Below are 13,992 nucleotides of genomic sequence, written 5' to 3'. Positions count from 1 at the left end.
TTGCTAAAACATAATACAATAGAAAGTTTGTTCAAATTTAGTCATTGAACTTTTTAGAGGGAAACAAACTTTCGATTTTGTTCACATTTAGTCACTAAACTTTTTTTCGTTATCTATTTGCCACTAATCTATTGAAATGGTTCACATTTTACCCTTATGACCGGTAACAGCCGATCATAAGGGTAAAATGTGAACAGTTTCTATAGTTCAATGGCAAATAGATAACGAAAAAAAGTTTAGTGACTAAATGTAATAAAAATTGAAAGTTCGTTACCCTTTCAAGTCATTATCCCTATGTATAATATTAAGCAACGTTTCTAAAAAAAACATGTTACATAGACTTGTTTACATCATATAAGTTAGTACACTATAATAATTATTTGTTAGGATTTTATATCAACTTGAGCCTCTATCTTCTTCTTAAATGGTCTTCCACGTGGTCTCTTCACCACCTCCACACCGCCGTCTTTACTCTCCACACGCCTCGGCTGCCCTCTCTTCCTCTTCAAGCCTTCATCTGGTTCTGTGGGCCTCGCCCTTTTCTCCACCGCCACCTCCACACACGGCGGCCGACCTCTCGGTCTCTTTAAAACTTTTCCGGTTGGCTGCTCCACCACCACACGTACCGGCCGCCCTCTTGGTCTCTTCAGACTTTCAACAGCCATAGCTCCGTCGGCTTGAGCTCTTTTCTTGATGATTTCTGCTAGACAGAACTTATCTTCGCTTCTGAGATACTTGAATACACATGTATCTCCTTCACATATGTCATTATCTCGCAGAAATTCACTCCACCCCTTCGACAAATAGTACCTTGTATAATGTCCCCCCTCTGAAAGTAACCGTACTGGCCACTCTTTTCCTTGCAGATTCTTCATGCTCATTGTTCTTCCTGCAGTCAATCTGATCAATCGTGCAAATTCCAACGGAAACCGCTGATGCAAACAAAAGTTATTATCATTATATATGATGAATTTATGATTACTTATTACCCCAAATCTTACCAAAGCAAATTTTTGTTTTCCTTTTTTCGGTATAACCTTCGTAAAGCAAGGATCCCCGGCATCCCCATCAATATCATCATCTTCTTCTTCATCATGAACGTGATCATGTTCAAGCGGGAATTTTTTTCACACCCATTGGTACCGAAAATTAAGAGCTTGAAGATGGAGCGACCAAGGAGCCAAAAGACAAGAAAATCCCCAAACTCCAACCGGGTATCTTCAACTACCTGTTTCCATCCATCAGCAAAGCAGTAAATATCACCATCTTTTTTTATCTTCAATCTCCATGAATAGCCTCCATTTACAGATCGGAGTGTTGCGTTTTCAGGGATGTCGTTCTCCAAGTGCTTGCGGACGAAACCAGTTGGCAATGGCTGCAATAAACAATAATAAAAAAATTAATGCTAATGCTAATGCATGATATGATGCGAAAATTACGAGAAACGAAAATTGAAATTGGGGTCGTTGGTTGAAGTAGATGAGTACCAGGTGAGTAGCGGAACAGTCGAGCATGATCTTGAAGAAGGAAGGGATCCCGCGAGGGCGAGGGGCCATTTCGTTGGATTTATGAAGTTCGAAAACAGAATGAAAATTGAAGTTGAAGAGAGAAAGAGGGAAAATTAAGACAACTATAAATTACAAAATTCGCAACAAGAGAGAGGGAGAGGTTCCCATCTTCGTTTCCCGTAGAAGCCTTTCCCGCGCCGACGGTGCGATGTTCCGCCAGGCCGGAAGCTGCCCGCTTCCGTTCTCTGCGTCTGCTCCGTCCGGCCTAAACAATGACCAAAACGCAAAATATGACCCTAAAAGATACCTATTATTCATATAAACCAGTGAAGCTGATCTAAACCAGCCAACCAATGAATATGCAGTTTGGCTTGACTCGATACAACTTATTGTTCATGAGCCATGTCCATCTTTAATATGTATAAGGGATAATGACTTGAAAGGGTAACGAACTTTCGATTTTTGTCACATTTAGTCACTAAACTTTTTTTCGTTATCTATTTGCCATTGAACTATTTAAACTGTTCACATTTTACCCTTATGACCGGCTGTTGTCGGTCATAAGGGTAAAATGTGAACAGTTTCAATAGTTCAATGGCAAATAGATAACGAAAAAAAGTTTAGTGACTAAATATGAACAAAATCGAAAGTTTGTTTCCCTCTAAAAAGTTCAATGACTAAATGTGAACAAGCTTCCTCTTGTATTATGTTTTAGCAAATTATTTATTTTTGTTAAATTGTAGCAACATTTGTTGATGAAGAAAATCTATGAAATTAAAAAAAAAAAAAAACAAAACAAAACCCTGAAAATATATTTTAAAATAAAACAAAAAACCAAAACCGAAATACAAAACCAATGGTTTAACATTTTCCAAAATAAAAAATCAAAATTTTCAATCTGATTTTGGTTTTACAAAAGAATGAACCATTCTCACTGATGTGAATTATGACCATTGGTTTGGCATGCGAAATTTGTGACATCCTATGAATATGTTGTTACAACATCGTCTGAACTCGTAATTCATAGTAAGGGGTTAGATTATCATCACATGAATACGTAGTTACAACATCGTCTGAACTTGTAATTCATCACCTACAGGTTATGGGCCTGCTGGTGTTTCCACCGTGTTATCTAGAATAGTCCGTGGTTGCCATTTATACTCTGGTAGATGACTACATCGTCACATTGTTGGTTAAGGTTATGGTATCTCCTTTCATCCTACATCATATATTCATCATCATCTATATACCTAATTATCATCACATATCTCTCATCATTTTATTTCATCACACACTAACTATTTCATCTACCCATGTTTCGTCCGCAACATATTTGTAGATGTAAAATAAATATACCGTTTAAATCTTTTAAAACATGTATAAAATCGTTCATCCAGCATAGACAGCAAGTATTCAAATAATATGCACACATAGCACGTAATTTATATAAAATATTTCATTTCTATATATAAGATTAAAGTGACTATATCTACCATAAAAATCCCATAAATGCTTCCTAACTTCGAACCCCAAAATTTACTCTACTAAAGCTTCATATTCTCGGCTCTCTGAACCTAGAAGGGTCCAGATCTATCACACCAAAAAGCTCAAGATAGATCTTCCTCTCACTCTACACACTCAAGCTCGCTAGGGTTCTCACTTATGGGAAAGGTAGTGGCAATTGAAGGCCATAAGTGCCTTTAAATATGGCTCGGGCCCAAAGATTTACGGTTTCTGCCAACAGCGCAGACTCGTCGAGTCGCCTCACCGACTTGTCGAGTCCATTCATTAATCCGAGTCATCAGTCGCGACCTTAGTTGACGAGCTGAGGCGTCAACTCGTCGAGTCTCTATTCTTAACTCAAAAGAAAAATACTTAAATTATGATACCTGTAAATCCGGATGTTGCATTTTGTTTTTTTATTTCATAGATTTCTTCATCAACAAATGTTGCAACAATTAAACAAAAATAAATAATTTTGCTAAAACATAATACAATAGAAAGTTTGTTCAAATTTAGTCATTGAACTTTTTAGAGGGAAACAAACTTTCGATTTTGTTCACATTTAGTCACTAAACTTTTTTTCGTTATCTATTTGCCACTAAACTATTGAAATGGTTCACATTTTACCCTTATGACCGGTAACAGCCGGTCATAAGGGTAAAATGTGAACAGTTTCTATAGTTCAATGGCAAATAGATAACGAAAAAAGTTTAGTGACTAAATGTAATAAAAATTGAAAGTTCGTTACCCTTTCAAGTCATTATCCCTATGTATAATAATAAGCAACGTTTCTAAAAAAAAAACATGTTACATAGACTTGTTTACATCATATAAGTTAGTACACTATACTAATTATTTGTTAGGATTTTTTATCAACTTGAGCCGCTATCTTCTTCTTAAATGGTCTTCCACGTGGTCTCTTCACCACCTACACACCGCCGTCTTTACTCTCCACACGCCTCGGCTGCCCTCTCTTCCTCTTCAAGCCTTCATCTGGTTCTGTGGGCCTCGCCCTTTTCTCCACCGCCACCTCCACACACGGCGGCCGACCTCTCGGTCTCTTTAAAACTTTTCCGGCTGGCTGCTCCACCACCACACGTACCGGCCGCCCTCTTGGTCTCTTCAGACTTTCAACAGCCATAGCTCCGTCGGCTTGAGCTCTTTTCTTGATGATTTCTGCTAGACAGAACTTATCTTCGCTTCTGAGATACTTGAATACACATGTATCTCCTTCACATATGTCATTATCTCGCAGAAATTCACTCCACCCCTTCGACAAATAGTACCTTGTATAATGTCCCCCCTCTGAAAGTAACCTTACTGGCCACTCTTTTCCTTGCAGATTCTTCATGCTCATTGTTCTTCCTGCAGTCAATCTGATCAATCGTGCAAATTCCAACGGAAACCGCTGATGCAAACAAAAGTTATTATCATTATATATGATGAATTTATGATTACTTATTACCCCAAATCTTACCAAAGCAAATTTTTGTTTTCCCTTTTTCGGTATAACTTTCGTAAAGCAAGGATCCCCGGCATCCCCATCAATATCATCACCTTCTTCTTCATCATGAACGTGATCATGTTCAAGCGGGAATTTTTTTTCACACCCATTGGTACCGAAAATTAAGAGCTTGAAGATGGAGCGACCAAGTAGCCAAAAGACAAGAAAATCCCCAAACTCCAACCGGGTATCTTCAACTACCTGTTTCCATCCATCAACAAAGCAGTAAATATCACCATCTTTTTTTTATCTTCAATCTCCATGAATAGCCTCCATTTACAGATCGGAGTGTTGCGTTTTCAGGGATGTCGTTCTCCAAGTGCTTGCGGACGAAACCAGTTGGCAATGGCTGCAATAAACAATAATAAAAAAAATTAATGCTAATGCTAATGCATGATATGATGCGAAAATTACGAGAAACGAAAATTGAAATTGGGGTCGTTGGTTGAAGTAGATGAGTACCAGGTGAGTAGCGGAACAGTCGAGCATGATCTTGAGGAAGGAAGGGATCCCGCGAGGGCGAGGGGCCATTTCGTTGGATTTATGAAGTTCGAAAATAGAATGAAAATTGAAGTTGAAGAGAGAAAGAGGGAAAATTAAGACAACTATAAATTACAAAAATCGTATTTCTGTCCAAAGCCAAAAAGTATTTCAATTTTCCGTAAAAAACACACAAAACAAAAACACTTTTATTTTCTTTTCCCTCATATTTTAATTTTAATCTCGTAATATAAATCGATCCGCAAGGCATATCATTAAATTTATTTAACTAAATTTATATGAGTTATTAATAAAAAAATAAATTACAAAATTCGTATTGTGCTTGTGTTTTACGTTCCAATTAATGTGAACACGATGTATATTTGTTGATAAAAATAGAATCCAAAATAATTAAACTGAATATTTCAATTAGTTCATGTAACATGTTATCGTGATGTGCTTTCATCAATATGTTTCTATATTTTTCATCCCTGGACTACTCTTGAATTCACTATTTACGAAAGAAACCTCACCCAACCCAAAAACCAATTTTATTGATTACTCTTGAATTCACCGTTTACGAAAAAAACCTCACCCAACCCCAAAACCAATTTTACTGTTTTGGATTATTATTTTTTAAACAAATTATTGAAATCGGTCTTATGGTTTGATCAAAATTATGAGTTTTGTCCTTATTATTTTTTTTATAATTTTGTTGTGTTTTTCGTCCTCACACACTTGAAAAGACTATTACCCTTTTTCTTTTGTTTTTCAGTTTTTATATTATTTATTTATTATTTATTAATTAATAAGGTAAATTAAAAAATATATGATCCCACCAACACAGTTCTTCTCCCTCCCCTTCCCCTCCGTCAACCTTTGATCGCATAACCTCTGGCATCACCTCCGTTAACCTCCCATCATCACCACCATTCACATCTGAAAACCACCACCAGTCACCACACCAAATTAATTGAATTTGAACAAAAAAAACAACAAACAAACTTCATGTAATCACAACCAAAACCTGGAATCCAACAAAAAAACTTGTAACCTGTAACTAAAATCAACATCAAACAAAAAAAAGGTTGAATGAAAGTGTCGTCAGAGGTTCCAGAAATCAAGAACAACTAGTTGCTCAATCCATCAATGAAAAGGTAATCCTCCATCTGAAAACACTAACCTCGACCTCTGATTCATCGATCTGTGTAGTTTGAGCTCATCAACAGTTCAGAAGCGATGAAAATGTGTAATGACTTTGGTCGAAGAATTGAAGATTTTCAGAAGCGATGAGGGTGGTGGATTGATTCACGTAAGGCGATGGTGGTGGTGTCTCCAATTTCAGAAAACACTTGTTTCAGTAAGACGATGGTGGTGATGGTTCTAATTTCAGTAAGACGATGATGGTGGTGGGATATTTGAGATACAGGTTGAGTGAAGATATTCAATTCCAGTTCCAGAGCTTATATTGCATTGCAGATCTTCGATTTGAGTTCAAGATCTTGTATTGCAGATCGTCGATTTTCGATTTAAGATCTCCGTCGGCAATCCAATGAATGAACGAGATGGAAAAAAAAAAGCATAGTGAGGGTGAGTGTTAGGTTACCGATGAGGGTTTATCGATTTAGGGGAAAAGATGATGGTGGCGAGTATGGTGTACGCCGGTGTTCTAGTTTCGTCAGAATTTTGGTCTTGCCGGAGATGGTGATGATTTAGGAGGTGAGTAAAGGCATAGTAGTGGTGGTGAATGGCAGTAAATTGAAGAGGCTTGAACTTAAGAAGATAAAGGGGTAGGTATGGGTCCATTCTATTTTTTTATTAAAAAATATAAAATTAATAATAAAAAATAAGTAAAAAATAAATTAGAGAGGGCAATATAGTCTTTTCACATCGGATAAGGATGGAAAACGCAATAAAACCAAACTTTGAGGACGGTCTGAGTGCAAAAAACTCATAATTAAACCATGGGACGATTTGAGTAATTTATTCTATTTTTTGATTGCTCAAAGTGGAAGATCTAATGGATATGTTGACTTAAGATCTACTACTACATGGTTGGGCTTTAGCTTAGAGCAAAAGAAGATGTACTCTTATCTTAGACGTGAAAATCGATTTCCTACATGAAACAAGAAATATGGTCAGCTGCTAGTTACTACATCTTGGAAAGGTACATCCAATAAATATTAATTAAACATTTTAGTACATTATACAGCAAATAAAACATTGCAACATTGATGATTGAAAATTGATTTTTTTTTCTGTTGAACTAGTTCCATAAGGATTTAAATATCATTTGGGTCTATTTGTGGTTGTTTTAGAAAAAATTCTTCTTTTCATAAAAATGGGTATTTGGGAAACGCTTTGTAATGGAATGATGAAGGTCTAATGCAATCTTTTAGCCTAAGTACGATGGTCGGATGCAATCTTAAAGCCTATGTATGCCACAATCTTGTGATGGTAATGTACGTTCCTAAAAATGTACGACTCTAAAACATTCCTAGTATTCATATAAATAAGTAACGTTTCTAACAAAGTGAACATGTTAAATAGATTTGTTTACATCATATAAGTTAGACCACTATAATAATTTTTTGTTAGGATTTCTTATCAACATTCTTCTTAAATGGCCTTCCACGTGGTCTCTTCACCACCGTCACACCGCCGTTTTTACTCTCCACCTCCACACGCCTCTGCCGCCCTCTCTTCCTCTTCAATCCTTCACCCACCGGAGCTTTTCCATCTGGCGGCTCTGTGGACTGCACCTTTTTCTCCACGCGCGGTGGCCGACCTCTCGGCCTCTTTAAAACTTGAGCAACTTCAGCCACCGGAACGTTGCCATCTGGCTCTGTAGACTGCACCTTTTCCTCCACCACAACCTCCTTACGACGACCTCTCGGTCTCTTCAAAACTTTTCCGGCGGGTTGCTCCACCACCACACGTGCCCCCCGCCCTCTCGGTCTCTTCAGAACTTCAACAGCATCTGGAACTCTTTTCTTGGTGACTTCTGCTAAACAGAGCTTATCTTCCCTTCTGAGATACTTGAATACACATGTATCTCCATAACTCATTATCTCGCCTGAATTCATTCCACCCCTTGGACAAATAATACCTTGTATAATGAACCCCCTCTGAAAGCAACCTTATTGGCCACTCTTTTCCTTCCAGATTCTTCATACTTATTGTTCTTCCTGCCTTCATTCTGATCAACCAGGCAAATTCCCCCGGAAACCGCTGATGCAAACAGAAGTTATTGTTATTATCATTATTTTTGAATAAAAAAAATCTACAGATTATATATGATGAATTTATGATAGCTATTACTAACCCAAATCTTACCAAAGCAAGTTTTTGTTGTTTAGATAAAACCATCGTAAAGCAAGGATCCCCGGCGTCCCCATCAATATCATCATCACCTTCTTCTTCTTCTTCATGAATGTGATCATGATCATGTTTAAGCTTTATTTTTGGTGGGAAATCTTTTTCACAGCAATCTGTACCGAAAATTAAGAGTTTGAAGATGGAGCGACCAACGAGCCAAAAGACAAGAACATCCCCAAAAACCAATTGGGTGTCTTCAACGACCTGCTTCCATCCATCGGCAAAGCAGTAAATATCACCGTCTTTTTTCATCTTCAATCTCCAGGAATAGCCTCCATTTACAGATCGGAGTGTTGCGTTGTCAGGGATGTTGTTCTCCATGTGCTTGTGGACAAAACCAGATGGCAATGGCTGCAATATTGATAATGCTGATGCATGATACGAAAATTACAAGAAAAGAAAGATAGAAACTGGGTCGTTGTAGTAGATGAGTACCAGGTGACCGAAGGAACGGTTGAGAAAGATCTTGAAGAAGGAAGGGAGCCGCGGAAGGCGACGGAAAGGGGCCATTTGCGGAGGAGGGTTTTAGCTTTATATATGCTTTATCAGTTCAAACATGTGGTGGAGTTGGTTTTGGGTTGAAAAATCGGGGTCCAATGGTGATTTCGTGGGAGAAAAAGGGGAGATTTATTTACCTGAGTTTCGATTGATGAACCTCGAAGCCATTCAGTTAAAGTTGAAGAAGATATGGTGCAAAGGAGAAAGAGGGTGTCGGAGAGGGAAATGGAACTGAAGTTTGAACATAGAGTATGGTCAACTGTCAAAAGTAAAAGTAAATACAATTTTCCGTAAAAACACTTTTATTTTCATTTCCCAATCTTGATCCCTCAAAAACGTAAAAATATATTCTTTAGAGATGCTGAGTGATTGATTGATCTAGCCTTTTCATGATATACATTTATATTAGGGAAATAACGTTAATAATAAAAAAAATAGAGGTTAGTTTCAAAAAATAGACATAAAAATGGATTTTTTCGGATATAGACATGCATTCTGCGGAGATAGCTTTGCGGAATGGTAAAATCGTAAATAAATTAATGTATTTAAAAAAAAACACACTAAAGATCTATTCCACGAAGCTACCTCCGAGGAATGAACTCATTCCGCGGAGGTAGCACCGAGGAACGAATCTTTAGTATGTTTTTTTTTTCACATCAATTTTTTGGGGTTTATATTCATTCCCCAAACTAATTACTTTTAATAAAAGATTATCATACTATTATAATCTTTACTTGAAAATAATAAGTTGGAAAATTAATATAAACCCCGAAGAATGGATGTGAAAAAAATAACCTTAAGATCCATTCCGCGGAGCTTCAGTAGAGTCCGCGGAATGCGTGTCTATATCCGAAAATGTCTATTTTTGTGTTTATATTTTGAAAAAACCACCCATTTTTTTAATATTGCTAGTATTTTCCCTTTATATTACCATTTTAAAATTTTATAGATTTGAAAATAATTAGGGTAAATCTAATGACACGAATGAAATTCTAATTACACAAATAAATGATATATTTTTATTTTTTTAATAGGTTGTAACCCGTGTATTATACGGTTGACAGATTTAAAGAATATTAAAATTTAAAAAAAAAAAAAAGAAAAAGAAAAAAAAACTTAGTCATTAGTTATAAATTTATAATATTTGTATATAACATTAGATGTTATATACATATAGTCAACCACATACTACACAAAACCAGTCCAGCATGTCTACATGGGTAAAGCATAGAAAATAACAACGTACTTTATTATTGTTAACAATATAGACATAGGAATATATATATATATATATATATATATATATATATATATATATATATATATATGTTTAAGTCATTTTGTTTTTACTAACTATTATGTACCAGAATGCACAGATCTTGACCACCGGATATAATAGAATCGAATGTCATGATCTGAGGGACTATGATATTAGAATATGATAACATGTACCGTATAATTACACAAATTTCTGCTTAAGGGCGTTTTAGTCAATTAACCTATATTAAAAAAGAAATTTTTTGGATTTTTAGGGATAATTAATTCCTTTATTTTAAAAAATCTAAATATTTTAAATTAATTCAAATTTAAAAATCCGATTTTATTCTGTAAGAATGATAGAATGCAAACCATAAACAAGTAAATATATTTTTCGATTTTATTCTGTCAGAATGATATAATGTCAACCATGAACTAGTAAATACATTATGAAAGAATACACAAAATCGATTTTTGAACTAATAATGTACCAAATAATTACATTGTATGATTGTGATTCATTGAATAATAACGACATTCTGAAAAAATAATAAGTGTAATTCTTAAAAAATAACAAAATTCTTAGACAGTGAGTGTGATCATTCTTTAATTCATTCTTTAAGTCTTTCCCATCAGGTTTTCAAGCCATTTTTCAAGTCATTTCTATCACAAATTCATTGTCAAATATTTTGTAGTGATACACTTGTAAGAACTGCACATTAAACCTATAAATAATTAACTACAGTCTATCAGAATACAACAATAATATTCTTACAGATTAAATTATTCTTGCAAAATGGTTTTGAATATTCTTAAAAAATTTGTATTATCAAGAATTTAGCCAACGAACAAAACATTTGAAATATAAATACATGAAAAGATCATGTTAACACAAAGGGTGACCAAGAAAAAAACAATTAGAATATATAAACCATCTTCGTAAGGGAAAAATAAGTAGGAAGAAGACCCTCCAACGGTAAATAAATCATCAATATAAAGCATATGAAGAAGTGTGAACTTGTTCAACCATTTTGATAAAATGTAACCCTCGAACCAACAACTTTTAAGCGAAAAAAAAACTTCAAAAACATAACATACACCAAATTAATGGTCGGTATTGGTGCCTTCGACCTACTAGTGTGGTAACAATACTCACCTCTAAATGAAGATCATTGCACTGCACACTCGAGTTGGTGCTAACACGTCTCCTTACACTAATCATATCCCAAAATTAACCCTAATTAATAATATGAGTTTTAACCCATAATAAATGGTCAAATTATTCCATTATCCTTATATATATATATATATATATATATATATATATATATATATATATATATATATATATATAAAATAACATTGTGGTATTGAAATCTCTATGTACTCATCAGGTCCTCCAACCTGACCCACTCAACTTTTTTGTATCATAGGTAGAGATACAAAGGTGCATGCACAATGAGAGATTAAAGGAAATATAGACCATTAGTATATTTAGACACTGTAAGTCTCCGTTTATGCTTATGTTTTATATCAGTTTTGACATCATGAGTTTTAAAAATATAAATAAAACACATTGATTCGAAAATGCTTTTATAATATCATTATCATGTTTTTTGGACAAATTCCACATAATTAACCTTTTTAGAAGAATATTGTGTTATAATAAGCATAAACAAATCGGTATTTTTTGGCCATAAAAATGGAGATGTCACACCCACCCCACCCTACCCAGACCCCACTCCACACCGTCCATTTACATTTCCCACTTATATCCCCGTTTGTAGTCTCAATGACACCTCTCCTCCGTTAAAGCCCTTACTAGTCTCCTGTACAACTATCATCACATGGACCCCACAACCACCGTCGACAACCACCATTGTCGTCGCAGACCATCCACCACCTCTTTACTCCACCTTTCTGTTCAACACCATTGCCCTCACCTTTCTTTCCAACACCACTTCAGTCGTTTATGCTCATCGACAAATCCGATGAAGCCCATAATAACGACATTGATAACATGTGAATTTGATGACGACATGGAAGTATTCAAGAGTAAGCCTTCGATTTCCTACCACAACAAATATTAGATTTGGGTATCTCTCTAGAAACCATCTAGATTCCGATTTCCCTCCATCCAGAAACATGCAACACCTTCCCATGAAACCAGATACACCCTCCTCTGTAACTGTAAAATGTTAAATGTGAATAAGTGCCACCAACACCATCCATAAATTCATGTATTTCTGAAATTAGTTCACATCTCTACTCCCCCTCCATGATAGTGAATTGTTTTTAAAAAAATGGATAATAGGGGTTTTCTATGCAAAAGAAGGTTAATAAGAAAAAAATTTAGAGCTCGTTGTTGGTTGGAAATCAGAAGAATATTAATGAACAAAAACCATGTAATGGGTTTGATGGGAATATGGAACCTCTAGATCTTGAATTTCTAAATGTATGGTTAATCTTCAATATGGGTGTATTATTGGTTGTGGTCTTCAATGACAGAAGTGGGTGGTGGTGGTCGTCAATGGCAGAAGTAGGTGGTCGTCGTCAATGGCAGAAGTGGCTGGTGGTGGCCGTCAATGGCAAAAATGGTTAGTGATGGTTTTGTATTTGATGTCATATTCTCAGGTGGATGTGGTGGTGACTTTCAGGTTTCCAGTCATATTTTTTTAGAGTTGATTTTTGGTTCTTGGTAGTGGTTGTCGGTGGCTGTGATGGTTGTTGGTGGCTGGAGGTGTCTGATGATGGTTGATGGTGTCTGATGATGGAAGCGAGAGTGAGTCCATGTGTGTGTGTGAAAGAGAGTAGGAAAAAGAGATCATGTGAAAGATTGGGTATATGGAGATGGTGGGACAACATGTAAAAATCAATAACTTTTTACATTGGTTAATAATAAATAAACAATTAAAAAATTACAAGAAATAAACAAGGATAATATGGTTTTTTCATGTTTGTCAAGGACCAAAAATGCAACAAAACAATAACACAAAGACGGTCCAAATACAAAACAAAAGTTAGGGACCAAACACAATTTTTAAAAATCACAAAGTTGATTTGAATAATTTATTTTAAATTAAATTAAAAATAGTTTATTAGTAGATCATTATCAAAATACAAATTAAAAGACTATAAAATTCTGTGAAAAAACGTCATGTATTTCTAATCCATTTTAATTGTCAAATTTTCATTAAAACCCTAAAACTTAGAATAATAATATATATAGCCCCTTTAACTTTAAAATCTTGTCATCTTATTTTTATTTATAATAATAAATTTAAAACATGTAAACTTTAAAACATTAATATATATATATATATATATATATATATATATATATATATATATAAAAGATAAGTGTTGTTATTGAATTTCCGATTTGATCCTAACTGTCGTCAAATAACAAAATCATTAAAACCGACCCAGGATAAAGATGGTTTTTTTTGGGCCTTTGGCTAAAAGAGAAACATCTTGGTGAGGTGTAGTAAATGTTATCTTAGAATTTAGGGATAGAACCTCTTCATGGGGAATCTATCGGCATTGTGAACATATTTTTTTCTATTGATAAGTTTTAGAAAGATTCTTTTCCTCTCGCGTTTAAAATCATACAAATATTAAACATAATTGGTTTCTAATAACCGCCAAACCATATGGTTAAATGGATATCTTGTTAAATGGTCGACCGTTTGAGTTATCAATTTATAATGGTTAATAATTAGATAATGAGTTATCAAAATCTTTTTTGGTAACTAATCCACTAGTTTAAATATAAAATGTTTACATATAGATATAAATTATAAAAAATATATATGAACTAAATAGTTTATTCAATTTTATCAGTTTAACCGAATAAAGTATATT

General features: G+C 34.8%; 1 protein-coding gene and 1 pseudogene across 2 annotated transcripts; both read right to left on the bottom strand.

The window, feature by feature from the left end:
• Positions 1-3,789: 3,789 nt before the first annotated feature.
• Positions 3,790-5,046, bottom strand: LOC145039265 (B3 domain-containing protein REM9-like). The gene is made up of 4 exons (XM_078987340.1): positions 4,978-5,046; positions 4,852-4,864; positions 4,489-4,754; positions 3,790-4,419 (listed from the first exon to the last, which is right to left on the bottom strand). The coding sequence occupies exons 1-4, from the start codon at positions 5,044-5,046 to the stop codon at positions 3,940-3,942; spliced, it is 828 nt and encodes a 275-aa protein (XP_078843466.1). The 3' UTR covers positions 3,790-3,939.
• Positions 5,047-7,487: 2,441 nt separating this feature from the next.
• On the bottom strand, positions 7,488-8,946 carry LOC145041181 (B3 domain-containing protein REM5-like; annotated as a pseudogene). Its single transcript, XR_013679986.1, has 3 exons — positions 8,809-8,946; positions 8,332-8,724; positions 7,488-8,226 (listed from the first exon to the last, which is right to left on the bottom strand). The product of XR_013679986.1 is annotated as a B3 domain-containing protein REM5-like (transcript).
• Positions 8,947-13,992: the final 5,046 nt, after the last annotated feature.

Source organism: Lactuca saligna, chromosome 4 (genome assembly GCF_052625555.1).
Source record: "Lactuca saligna cultivar CGN05327 chromosome 4, ASM5262555v1, whole genome shotgun sequence".
Lineage (NCBI taxonomy): Eukaryota > Viridiplantae > Streptophyta > Magnoliopsida > Asterales > Asteraceae > Lactuca > Lactuca saligna.
The sequence above is the reverse complement of the archived record's forward strand: the minus strand, read 5'-3'. Positions and strand labels throughout refer to the sequence as shown.